The 13,682-nt window shown below is 35.6% G+C and overlaps 2 protein-coding genes across 3 annotated transcripts in view; both read left to right on the top strand.

The window, feature by feature from the left end:
* Positions 1-3,243, top strand: part of LOC148931268 (putative disease resistance protein RGA4) — a 31,871-nt gene extending 28,628 nt beyond the window's left edge. The window contains exons 3-5 of the mRNA XM_089063803.1: positions 2,091-2,221; positions 2,427-2,477; positions 3,134-3,243. Of these exons, the coding sequence (XP_088919929.1) occupies positions 2,091-2,221; positions 2,427-2,477; positions 3,134-3,243 (292 nt within the window). The remainder of the gene's footprint in view (positions 1-2,090; positions 2,222-2,426; positions 2,478-3,133) is intronic.
* Positions 3,244-4,174: 931 nt separating this feature from the next.
* On the top strand, positions 4,175-13,607 carry LOC125201007 (putative disease resistance protein RGA4). 2 transcript variants are annotated; one of them, XM_089064572.1, is made up of 6 exons: positions 4,175-4,568; positions 5,852-5,893; positions 8,577-12,106; positions 12,370-12,420; positions 12,904-13,150; positions 13,336-13,607. In XM_089064572.1, the coding sequence occupies exons 3-5, from the start codon at positions 8,578-8,580 to the stop codon at positions 13,104-13,106; spliced, it is 3,783 nt and encodes a 1,260-aa protein (XP_088920698.1). In that variant the 5' UTR covers positions 4,175-4,568; positions 5,852-5,893; position 8,577; the 3' UTR covers positions 13,107-13,150; positions 13,336-13,607. The 2 variants fall into 2 exon arrangements, with proteins under 2 accessions (XP_088920698.1, XP_047954833.2); XM_048098876.2 differs by having other exon boundaries at positions 12,895-13,150.
* Positions 13,608-13,682: the final 75 nt, after the last annotated feature.

Raw genomic sequence — 13,682 nt, 5'->3', positions numbered from 1 at the left:
GACCCCCTAGTCCAAGAATTTCTTGAGACCGAATTATTGCAAGAGAGACTCCAAGCCTTGGATGTGTATGCACAAGCTGATGTGGAAGCAGCTGCATGGTGCGATCTGATCAGTAACCGGGGATTGACTGACGAGGAGATCGAAGGAGCAATTAGGGAATTCTGTCAACAGTCAGAGGTCGCGGGAGCCGCAGGGGCTTTACTACCAGCCAGTATGGAAGAAATCTCAGATAGTGAAGTAGAGCCAGAGGGGGATTCTATGAAAAACCCTCTACCTACAGACACACTACCCCCACAAGTGGAATTAAAAAAGTTGTCAGCAAACCTTAAGTATGCCTACGTTGGGGAGGAAGACTCATTCCCTGTGATCATCAATAGCGGACTGACTGAAGAACAAGAGGCAAGGCTACTGGCCGTGCTGAGTAAAAACAAAAAGGCTATTGGATGGAGCCTTACAGATTTGGTGGGGATAAGTCCAGATGTCTGCATGCACCATATTAGGTTGGAGGAAGGAGCCAAAGCACATAGAGATTCGCAGAGGAAGGTGAATTCCAATATGCGGAAAGAGATAATGAAGGAGATCTTGAAGTTGCTTTCACTAGGCATTATATACTCGGTCCTAGATAGTGAATGGGTCAGTCCAATTCATATGGTTCCCAAGAAATCCATTAAAACTAAAATAAGGAAAAGGAGTCAGCAACATATATATTAATATACTCTCACATCACCGTCTATACTTAAAAAGGAAAAGAGAATCTCCCATCCATCAACACGTAAATACTCCCTTCGCAACACTAAATGAATATAGTCACTAATTAAAAGAATTCAACATAAATACTCCCAAGTTACACGTCTCTCTATCAAGTCTCAACTCTACTTTAACACCTCTTTCTCTTTCTCAACACAGCAAGTCTCTCACTCTGTTCCATTCTTCTACAAAACACAAACCAGTAACAAATCCCAACTCTCATATCTTCTTCTTCCCCATTGCCAGTGACCGTCGCTGGCGCTGCTACTCCCAACGGTAAGTTCCCTCTCCTTTTTATTTCATTCTTAATCTTTTGTTAAAGAATTCTATTTGTTTGATTTCACTTATTAATGGTCAGGCAGAAATATTTCCAGGAATTGAATTGAAGACAAGCAAAGACAATTTCTAACGCGTTAAAGATCGAAACTTTGGGAGCAGAGTGTCTTTCAACAAGTTGCAGAAACATTCAAACAATATACTCCAGCTTCGACCCGTGATCTAATGTGAATGTTTGAATGTTAGATAGCAGGGGATTTCTAAAAAATTAGGGAGTATACCTTTGGAATGAAGAGACCAAATTGGATTTGATGAGAAAATTTGGATTCACAGGTTACTCGATTAATCCTCTCCACTGTGACAGGAAAATATGGTGCTATGGATTTAATATCCACAGAATTTGTATACACTGAATTAAAGGTAAAAATTATACCTTTATTGGAGTGGAGAAGAAGAACTGCAGTAGGTTTCTCACAGATGTTACTTGGATGTGAAAGAATCATGAATGCGGAATATTTATACACCAAAAACTGATAGATATTGATATATTTGGTTGATGGAGAGATTTTAGGGAGTGTATGTATTGGTGAAGAAACGTGTAGTAGGGGTTTAGGAGAAGGAAGAAATTATGTTAGACTAAGGATTTGACTGCAGATTTTTAAATATGGATTGGAATTAAATAAAAGTAGCCCAATTGAAATTGAAATAAGATAAATGGGCTAAGACAAGATAGATAAAAGTGATAGGCCCAAATATTTAATTTTAGAACATTGATTAAATTGTGGTGTGTTATTTTAGTAATTTGGACGTTATTCCAAGTAGTTGAAAACGATCGCCCAAATTTCCCATTGACGAATCACACGTCATTCTCGTCGACTACTTTCACCACACAATTAACCAACAACCATTTAATCATTCACTATTTCCAATCGCAACCAATCAAAACAAAGACGGTAGTTACTCAAGGCCTTCTCAAAACAAAAATCTTAACGTAAAAAGGTAATATTAAAAGCGGCTGTTACATCAATTGAGAGTGTTGATGCCTTATTGCAAGCATGCAGAAGCAGCTCCCACTCACTTAGACGTTTAAGATTGAAGGGGATCCAAGGTTGGCAAAATATGCCGGAATTACTTCAACATTTTACTGTTCTTCAAGCGATATACTTGGACACTATTGGAATGGAAAAGCACCTCAATGGTTACGTCGTATGAATGCAAGGCGTTTCCCAGGTGTCAGCATTTTCAATATCGTGATTAACGGAGAAGAAATATGTGAGTATGAATATCTTTTCTTGTTTGTTTTTATAGAAACAATTACATAGCCACATTTTTTATGCCTATCCCCACAATCTGGACTTTAGTGATAGAAATTGCATCTCATTAGTATCATCTGTATTATACAGGGATGCCGTTGACAGAACTACGTACATTGCTGAATTCGAGTAACCCTGCAGGTGAGTGTTTACTAGCATTCTCTAAAATTTTTTGTTTATATTAATGGAAAATAGTGGATGATATATATTTTGATTAAGAAGAAGAAGAAGAAGAAACCAAAGAGGGAAAGGATTTGTGTTTGAGTTTGAGGTGCTTCCAAAGAGGGAGGAGATGAAAAAAGAATTATTATCCATTAAACATATCTTCAAATTCACACTAGTAAGATTTAGTTTCACCAACCATCCTCTGCTCCTCATTTTGTTTCTATTCTTATATGATTTTTCAGAATATGCATATATACATTTTTTCTATGGCAGCATATCCGGTTCTAGTCATGTTTTTACATATATGTTCCTCTACCTCTCCACACTGTAAATGGAAAATTAAAATTTCCCAACAGGTTTGGCAGAATGAGAGGAAGCATAGACTTGTATTAGAGCAGTGTCAAATTTTTTTTGTATAGAAACTACTACAACCATACACCAAACTCAAATCTATTTTAGGGTTTTTCTACGGAACAATACTTACCATATATGGGGAACAAAACCAAATATGATGTTACTTCCAAAGTTAATGAGATATTGCAAATCAGTCCATTATTATTTAGTTAATGTGAATTAAAACACAAACAATTTAAAATGTTGTGGTTGATCATGCCTGTTTCTTCTGGTTGCAGGCTCTTGGTGTTATTGGTTACTACAGTTTGCTGTCTGGCTGTGTAGCATTAGTGATGTGCTGGCTCTAGAGACGGAAACCCCCAGCGACGTCTCTTCAGTTTCTTTTTAGCTAGCCCACCTAAAAGTGATATCTTTAAACCCATAGACATATCACCGGCTGTTATTCCTCATTATTCCTTTCCGGGTGGTTCATTGCCTCCCATGTATCCCACCTATCCAACCACCTACGAGATAACAGCATCCGACTGTATCCAGCTGTTAGCAGGAGTAGTTCATTGTCTGCTTGCAAGGTTAACAAAGGTGTGTATCTTTTGATGTTAGCCACATTGTCTGTGAAGAAGAGTTTAGATTTGTGATGGGAGCTGCCTTGGTGTATATGTTGAGCTGTTATCATGTATAGTAATAGCTTTCTTCTCTCTTTCTTCTCATTTTTTCTTTTTTTTCCTTTTTAATGGTATCTTTCTTTTCTTCTCATGTTTTCATTTGTCTTTTGTTCAGTTATTCCTTATCTATTTTGTTTACATTACGTGCTTAATTGTGTTTTTTTAAAAGACGATTAAAAATTGCAATTAATTGTTTTAGCGCTACTTTGGTTTACAATTGTGTTCATTCATAGTCAATGTATAGTGATATTTTGTGAAAATAACCACGAAAATGTTTGAATATCTGGAGACTGTAGCCATTTCCAATGTAAGTAAAGACACAAACACACACTGGTATTTATCACTATGCCTTTTATATATTGATATTTTCTATTGATCTTCAATTTGACGATGTGCAGTTTCCCTATTATGAATTTGTCGATCGAGCTGTCATGTACAAAGTTGGCTGCCTCTTTTATGCAATTTATTTCTTTATTTTTATATATCACAGATTAACTAATTAAAGTATTATATTTATCTTATATTTTAACCCAACTCACCAAACTATATGTGAAGTCACACTTTACATTTTGTAAATAAACATTGTTAAACGAGTGTGATCTAGAATGATAGGCTGTGAGCTCTTGAGCCTTCAATCTTATCCATTTCTATTTATTCCTAAAGCTCTCTCTTCCATTCATGCACCAATAGACCATTTCCATTTCTAAACATTCAAATCTTATCCATTTCTATTTACTCCTAAAGCTCTCTCTTCCTTTCACTGCACCAATAGACCATTCCTAAACACTAACCCTTCTCACTCAAACAATTATCAGCTCAAAGAGTTCTTACTTGTGTAAGGTTTCAACTTTCAAAAAAGAATCAGCAAAACTGATTGTGCTTTGGGTACCCTCCAGGAATTCTTGAACAATGCAGAGAAGCGTACCACTTCCGGTGGATCTGTCAACTGGTGGCTCAAAAGCTTGCAAATGTGGCCTTCGATGCTGACAACGTTTTGGACGAGTTCAACTATCATCTCCTTTGGAAACAAAACAAGCCCGTGATACAAAAGGTACTCTCATGCGTTAATATTTCACGTTCATGAACAGGCTGCCGACCTTGGCCTCAAAGAGATGCCAACTTTGCCTAATTTTGAAACTGACTCACTCACTCTTGATCCAATTTTCATTGGAAGAGATGAGTTGGTGTCGGAAATAGTTGAGGTTATTAACACTAGTACCACAAATGATGAAGGTATAATTCTATTGTTGCCATTGTGAGAATGGGAGGAATGGGGAAGACAACCTTGACTAGGAAAGTCTTTCATCTTCTAAAACAAAAGAATCTGTTTGGATCACATATTTGGGTGCATGTTTCTCAAATTTTTGATCCAATCTTTCTTTTCAAGAAAATCCTCAACGAGTTGACTTCTTCTGATCAAGTTGAAATCGAGAGTAGCCAAGATATTCTCTTAATATATTTTAATAATTTAAAAATTTATACTAAGTATATTATTAAAGAGTAATGAACTTTAAGCATAGGTTGTTAGAGCACGCTATCATGTTTTTGTTTGTTCTTTCATGTTGGGGAGAGGTGTGGAGTGGGTTCAAATTTTATTAGTGGTACTAATGGATAGGGGTGTGAAAAATTGCTAACTTTCTTTGGTCGCTAACTTGTTAACTCATCAATGTAGTGTATTAAAAATGTCAACACGATGACATTAAAATGTCAAGTGGGTATATAAAATTAATAGTTGAGTGTTCATATATATAAAATTGTACATTCACACTTGTTATTTATTATATTTATGTTGGAGTCTTATTTCATGACCTCAAAAATTGGAGTCTTATGTTGGAGTTGACAATTAAGCCACTGACTAATTTTTTAATTATGTTTAATTATGTGGTAATGACAGCTGGGAATCTTGGCACTGCCAAACGATTCAGTAACCAATGCCAAATATATACTCCCTCCGTCCCGCTTTAGGAGTCCCGGTTGATCAATTTTGGGCGTCCCGATTTAGGAGTCTCGGTTGACACAAATTAATAAAAAATGCCTACAAAATGTTAAAAGTGGGTCCCAACATCCACTACAACTAATAAAAAAGTGTTAAAAGTGGGCCCCAACATCCACTACAACACTTATTTATTGGACAATCAATTAAAAGTGGGTCCCAACATCCACTACAATATTTATTTATTACACACTCAAACATTTTTTTCTTAAAACATGTGCCTGAATCAACCGGGACTCCTAAAGTGGAACGGAGGGAGTATTATTTTAATTCAGTCTAATCATATTACATGTGCAAGGAGGAAACTAATTTCATTGCCTATTCACAATATTCATCTGCAGAAGCAAAGAGGAAGAAGAAAATATATTGAGAAGAACTCTTAGGTATGTCTCCTAATAGTTCTACCCATTCATTGAGGGATCTTGGCCTTTCTTACTTTGCTGGTTTGTGATTTTTTGATTTAGTTTTAAATTTAAATGGATTTATGATGTTGATTTGTCATTTGATTATTATAAATGCCACAAGTTTAATAAATCATACTTTTGCGCTAGGGTTTTTGCATATGCAGAGATCTTCATTAAAAAATTTAAAGGTCAACTAGTCAAGTGTCGATTTTTCTACTTTGGGGAGACTACACAATATAGGTTCCAAAATGAGAACCTTTTTTTTAAATTCCGGCTTAGGAAAAAACGAATATCCGTTTCGCGTGTTTAAAAATGCGACTGGGTACACTTTTTAAACACACGAAACAGCTACGCACGTTTGAAAGCAAATTTTGGTTAAGGACTCATTTGTTTTATGTGAGACTGTGGTCCCTCCTCCATCAATTTTTTCCACATAACTAAAGGGATTATTTTCTTCCTTTTACTCTAAATTATTTAACTATTATGTTAATCATATAAATGTAAAATTTTTATTTTTTGCTGTTATCACTCAAGAAAATAAATTTGGATATTTCTGAAAAATGAAAATTGTTTAAAATATTTTCAACTAACTTTAAATGAGAATTTGTTATTTTTTTTTTGTACACTCAATAATATAAATTTACATCTTTCTAATAAATGTAAATTATTCAATATATATTTGAAAAATAAATATTTACAAAATAATTTCAAATGAAATTTACCAAGATGGGTAAAGAAACAGAAGAAATTATAATTTTGTAAATTTATTAAAAACGTATATTTTAAAAATTATCATATATATAATTGATCTCATATATATACATGAAATTTTGTTAGTTTTTTACTCTTATGCACTGAAGAAAAAATTTAGTGATCATACAAAATAAGAGTTATTCAAAATATTTGAAAAAAAATAGTTTTCAAAATGAGTTTGAATGATACTTGAGTGTAAAAGTGAAATTTGTTGGAGTTAGGGTCCGAGCCTGCACCCTCACAAAAAACTGGTGACGACTTTAACAAATTGTGCAACAATACTTATGTTTAATTTGCTTGAGTTTTAGATAAAAACACGCGTTGTTGTTTCGCGTGTTTAAATACGCGTAGCCTATTCGCGTTTTCAAACCCGCAAAATGGTTACTCGTTTTTCCTAAAACTGGAATTTTAAAAGATTTTTCATATTTTGTGAAAACCTAGATAGAATCACCCAAAAGTGGAAATGTGTCATGATATGTGACGTTTCATTCAGTCGGGTGAAATGTTCTGGACTCTTTCACCTGGTCGATTGAAATGTTCGACTCTTGAGACATCAAAATGCATGGGCCGTGATCTTTGTATGCAATGCATGCGGTCCGAGTCTTGTTGCTTGTCCTCGAGCAAGATAGACATTACGTACATAGGTAATAGGTTCCACAAAAATAACGACTCATAAAATGACCCAATCAACTCTCACCCAAACCAATCATGGAAATATCAATGTAAATACTGCAGTTCCTTCACTTAAATACTCCCGAGTGCAATTATCATGCACATTATAACAAGTGTGAGTATAAAAAGAGGAATGTATATAGCATGGAGTGCGTGTACATGAGCATTGCTGTGCGTTTTAACCACAACAGCCTCTGCTATGTTTTTTAACACAGCCGAAGATCCATCTCCCGTTAATGACATACTAGTCGCAGGCCCATCCTCCTCTGACGACTTTAGGTGGAATTTGACACGAGCTCGATAATGTTAAAGCGGATATAACTCCCGAACTCTAATCATGTTCAAATAGAAACAATAAAAATAAAAATTGTCATCGATCTGATATTAAAATAATTAATAATGTGGAAAGACGAACATGTCTAGTCGTGGCATACAAGTTGAACTTCATTTCGGAATAGTGTTTTATACTTAATCTAATTGTATCAACAAAGTATTAAGTGCTACAAAAGTGATATATTTAAATAGAATCAGTAAAAATATTTATAGAACAACATGTGAAATTGTAGTATGAAATTCATTCCAATAATAAGCCCCAATCACCGCAACTGGGCAATCTTATTCTCAGGCCCGTAACATACTGAAGCCCAAATAGGTAACAAAGATAGGCCCGGTCAAAACAATTCAAAATTTTAAATTATTATAACCCATGTGCCACGTAATTAGTACTACCTCTGTCCCGAAAAATTTGATACAGTTTACCATTTCGGTCCGTCCCTGAAAATTTGATACACTTCACTTTTACCATTTTTGATAGTGAACCTCATATTCCACTAACTCATTCCTACTCACATTTTATTATAAAACTAATACTTTAAAAGTAGGACCCATATTCCACCAACTTTTTTAACTCACTTTCCATTACATTTCTTAAAACCCGTGTCGGGTCAAAGTGTAGCAAATTTTGGGGGACGGAGGTAGTATTTGTTAATCAAATTCAAATTTGATAGTATTTTTATAATTTAATTTAAGTAGTTAAGAATTTTCATCAGGCATGCCCATATAAACTTGCATTAATTGTCGGTGAAAATTTGGTTTGGTAATTGTTATATATGCAGATTTAAAATTTTGAATAACAATTCATAAAGCAGATTTGAAAATACCTAAGCTCTTCTCACTGTGGTAATTGTTATATATTACATTTCCATTCCTAAACTCTTATCTCCCTTCTCTATGAAAGAATGGAGGGAGAAGCTGTGGCCACCGTCCTTCAAGTTGTTGTTCAAAACCTCATCGACCAAGCCAAGAATGACTACTTACTTGTCCGAGGCCTCAAAAAAGAAGCAGAAAAACTGACTGAGCGTTTGGGTACCCTCCAGAAATTCTTGAACGATGCAGAGAAGCATACTAATCCCGGTGATGCTGTCAAAAGCTGGCTCAAGAAGCTTGAAAATGCTGCATTTGATGCTGACAACGTTTTGGATGAGTTCAGCTATCATCACCTCTGCAAACAAATCAACCCCATCATGCCCATCATACCCATGAAGCAAAAGGTGCTATCATGCTTCTCACCATGTGTTAATTTTTCACGTTCCCGAAGTATGGCTCTTAGCATCCAAGAAATTAATGAGGATTTGGAGGTCATTAACAAAGAGGCTGCTGACCTAGGCCTCACACAGATTCTTGCCACCAATGTGCCCACTTTGCCTGATGCTGCTCGTGAAACAGCCTCATCCACTCTTGATCCAATTTTTATTGGAAGAGATAAGGTCATGTCAGAAATAGTTAAAAAGCTTACCGATTGTATCACGTCTGATGAATGTGTTTCTGTCCATGCCATTGTGGGAATGGGAGGATTGGGGAAGACAACTTTGACTAGGAAAGTCTTTCATCTTTTACAAGAAAAGAAACTGTTTGGATCACATATTTGGGTGCATGTTTCTCAAATTTTTGTACCAACTGCTCTTCTCAAGAAAATTCTCAAAGAGTTGGCTCCTGAAAAGGTTGAAGCTGAGATGAGTAAGCAAGATATTACGAAAATTCTAAAAGAAGTTTTGAAAGATAAAACTTATCTACTGATTCTTGATGATACATGGAATGAAGATCTTCCCACATGGGAAGAAGGTTTCATCGATTCCTTGTTGGGTGCTACTTCTACTAAGGGTAATGCGATTGTTGTTACCACAAGAAAGAAGGAGGTTGCTTCAACTGTTGGGGCACTTCATAAACACGAGCTTGAAGGATTATCAAACGAAGATTGTTGGTCAATAATCAAAGAGAAAACCTTTGGAAAAGAGGATGTTCCTTTGGGATTTGAGGCCATTGGGACGGTGATTGCAGAAAAATGTCAAGGTTTGCCTTTAGCTGCCAGGGTAGTCGGTGGAGTACTACACAATAAAAAATCTGAAGCAGAATGGCGCTCGATCAAAGAGAATTGGCTTTCACAAGATGATGGAAATTACATCAGAAAGATATTGAAGTTGAGCTTTGATAATTTGTCTCTACCATCACTCAAGAAGTGTTTTGCATATTGTTCGATTTTTCCGAAAGGTCATAGAATTGAAAAGCAGATATTGATTGAGTATTGGATGGCAGAAGGATTTCTCGTAGGCAATGACATGGAATCTGTGGGAGACAACTTTATCAATGTTCTTCTACACAACTCTTTACTGCAAATTGCAGAAAGAGATTATTATGGAAATGTGGAAAGTTGTGTGATGCACGATCTTGTGCATGATCTTGCATCTTCTGTTTTAGCCGGTTCTCATAATGCAGATGGCATATCCCCAGTTCGCTACATGAGTCTTGAAGAAAATTCAATTGATGTCCTAAAACAAAATGCAAAATATTTGCGGACTCTATTATCCATGGATCATAGCATCATGTTCTCAGACTTTCAAAGTGTTCGTGTTTTAACTTTGGGAAGTGATACAGTTGAGGAGTTGCCAAGTTCAATCATGAAGTTGATACATTTGAGAGTTCTGGATATTAACAATTCGAGAATTAAATATCTTCCGGATTGGATTGGTAAACTGGTTCACTTGCAAACATTGAGAGCAGAGAATTATTTTTTAAGGAAACTTCCAAGTACTTTGAAGTACTTGACTAATTTAAGGCATCTTTATATTAGTGATGGTGTAGAGTTGCCTGCTGAGATTGGGAGATTAACTTCTCTCCAAACACTGGAGTATTTTGAAGTTGGTGACAAAGATGGATGTAAAATCGAAGAGCTCGGAAGTTTGAATGATCTCAAAGGAAATCTGATAATTTCGAAGCTTGAAAGGGTGGATAACAAGGAAGAGGCTGAGAAAGCAAGTCTATTTGCCAATTCAAAATTATTGGAGTTGTGTTTGACATGGGGTGAAAATAGAGAAGGTAAAATTACTAGTGAAGATGAGAATGTGTTGGAAGGGCTTCAACCTCACACAAATTTGAAGATGTTAGGGATTAAAGGATACAAGGGAAAACGATTTCCATTATGGACTCGAAAGATGGAAGTTGAAAAAGTGGGTGAAATCTCTTGTGTACCACTTAACAATTTGACTGAGATATATCTCGTACACTGCTATAAATGTGAAGAAATCCCAATGTTGGGGCAGTTGCCAAATCTCAGGACTCTCCGATTGGAACAACTGAGGAATGTGAAGTCCATAAATTCTTCATTCTATGGATTAGAGAATGGGTTGACACGTATTGTTTTTCCAGCTCTCAAAATACTCGAATTGGCGTCAATGGTAGAGCTAACAGAGTGGGCAGAAGTAGAATCAAGTGACGTCGAGGTATTTCCTCAGCTCCAACGCTTGAAGATAGAGTACTGCCCCAAATTGAAAGGATTTCCACGTGAAATGATAGGATCCTCGCTCGAGAAACTGGTGTTGGGCAGTATGAGTAGCCTAGAGAATCTACCTGGAATAATTGATTGCCTCAGTTTGATGAAGTTGAAGATAAAGACGTGTTCAAATTTGAAGGAGTTGATTATAAAGGGGTGTCCAAATCTGAAGGAGTTAGATATATATGAGTGTCCAGATCTGAAGGAGTTGATTATAAAGGAGTTTCCAAATTTGAATACGTTGTTTATAAGGTATTGTCGAAATTTGAAGGAGTTGATTATAAAGGAGTGTCCAAATTTGAATGTGTTGTTTATAAGTGATTGTCCAAATTTGAAGGAGTTGATTACAAAGGAGTGTCCAAATTTGAAGAAGTTAGATATATATGGGTGTCCACATATGAAGGAGTTGATTATAAAGGAGTGCCTCGAAAGCTTGAAAATCTGGGGATGCAATGCTTTGCTGTATATTCCATGTCAAATGATAGGATCCCCGCTCAAGACTCTGTTGTTGGACAGTGTGAGTAGCCTAAAGAATCTACCTGAAATAATTGAGTGCCTCCGAAAATCGCCCCATCTAAAAGATTTGATAATTAGGGGTGCTCCTCAATTCATGCCCACTTGTTTAGTTGATATCCTACCTTCTTTTAATAGCTTGGAATGGTTGGAATTAGATGCAAGTATGGGGGGATCAATTGAGAGTGTTCATGCCTTATTGCAAGCATGCAGACGCAGCTCCCACTCACTTCGACGTTTAACATTGAAGGGGATCAAAGTTAGTACTTGGGTAAATCTGGTGGAATCACTTCAACATTTTACTAGTCTTTATAACTTGGAGTTGGAGACTATTGTAATGGACAGCTTACCTCAATGGTTAAAGTGTATGAATGCAAGGTGTCGCTGGGATTACAAAAGATTGTATATCATTAATGGAGAACAAATATGTGAGTATGAATTATCTTTGAATTCTTGTTTGTTTCTATAGAAACAATATTACAGTATATGTGAGACTACATCTGTCAAAATTCTAATTTTCAGAAATTCACTTACTCCTTTTGTGTTGTTTAAATTTAGATGATAGTGTAAATATCCAATTTTATGTAGTACAGTAATTATTTTAGCTTTATACCCATCCTTTAAATTTTCGATTTAACTGCCTTCTTTTTTGCAATTGCATCTCATTAGTATCATCTGTTGTATTTTACAGATATGCCGTTCACGGAAATACGTGCATTGCTGAATTCGGGTAACCCTGCAGGTGCGTATTTACTATTCTTTTTTTATATTAAAGGTGTATTTTCTTTTATTTTAATTGATGGATGATATATATTTCACATGTTTCAGTCTTTTGTGATTTGTGGTGGATGCTACTTTAGGATAAGAATTTTGGGTGCAAATGCTTGGTCCAAATATTAGTATTTAATTAGGACTCATTTGGCTGGCAATGATCTTTAGGATTTTGATTATGAAGAAACAAAATATGCAGGTTTTTTGTGCTGTGATTGGAAAGGCCAATAAAAATGTTAGAATTCAAATTTAAGTTAAAAGTCAAATAGATATGAACTTGTAATGTTTCGAAATTGCATCAACTAGTTTGGAGCTAATCAGTTTTTAGTAGATCAACTTGCAGGACTAAGTTGCACACAATTATCGCAAAATGGTTAATTGAAAGCTACGTATATTTCCTCTCAACGAGATTTTATTTATAATACCCAATGTTTCCGTGATGAAGCTGAATTAGAAGAAGTTGAAGATGAAGTTGAAGAAGAAGCTGAAGTTGAAGCTAAAGATGAACTTGAAGAAGAGGCTGAAGTCGAAGCTAAAGATGGAGAAGCTGAAGTTGAAGCTAAAGACGAAGAAGCTGAAGCTAAAGAAGAAGAAGAAAGTAAAAGGAGAAAGGATTTGTGTTTGAGTTTGAGATGCTTCCAAACAGCGAGGTGGTGAAGAAGGAACTATTGTCCATTGCAAATTTCCTCAAATTCACGCCGGTAAGATTCAGCTGCACCAACAATTAATTCCACATTGTTTGATTGATATATATTTTACTATGATTGTAGAGAATGTGGATATATAAAATTTGTCTAAGACATCATCTCCAATTCTAGTCATGTTTTTACATATGTTTTCCTCTACCTTTTCACACTAAAAATTGCAAATTAAAATTACCTTACAGGTTTGGCAGAAGAAGGTGAAGAAGCAGAGACTTGTTTAAAGAGCATTGTCGAATTACATACCAAGAAAGTTTGACGGTTGTACTCATTTTATCCCTGGTGTTATTGAATGACAGTTTGGATTGATTTTGTTGTGTTTTATCGAACAAGATCCTATGTGTTTGTAGTTATGTCTTGGTCTTCCGTCTGACTATTAGATTATTGTCACTTACATTTTGTGATGGATTCATGGTTTTCATTTGTGGTTTGCCTGACACTTTTTACTGGAGTAACAGCTAAGTGTCGCTCTTGTTTTCTTTTAATTTCCTTGTTTTTCAATTCTCTTCTGAATGAGTTGTGAGAACGTGGA

Source organism: Salvia hispanica, chromosome 2 (genome assembly GCF_029641045.1).
Source record: "Salvia hispanica isolate PSC_SH4W2 chromosome 2, Shi_PSC_v1, whole genome shotgun sequence".
In the NCBI taxonomy this organism is placed as follows: domain Eukaryota; kingdom Viridiplantae; phylum Streptophyta; class Magnoliopsida; order Lamiales; family Lamiaceae; genus Salvia; species Salvia hispanica.
The sequence above is the reverse complement of the archived record's forward strand: the minus strand, read 5'-3'. Positions and strand labels throughout refer to the sequence as shown.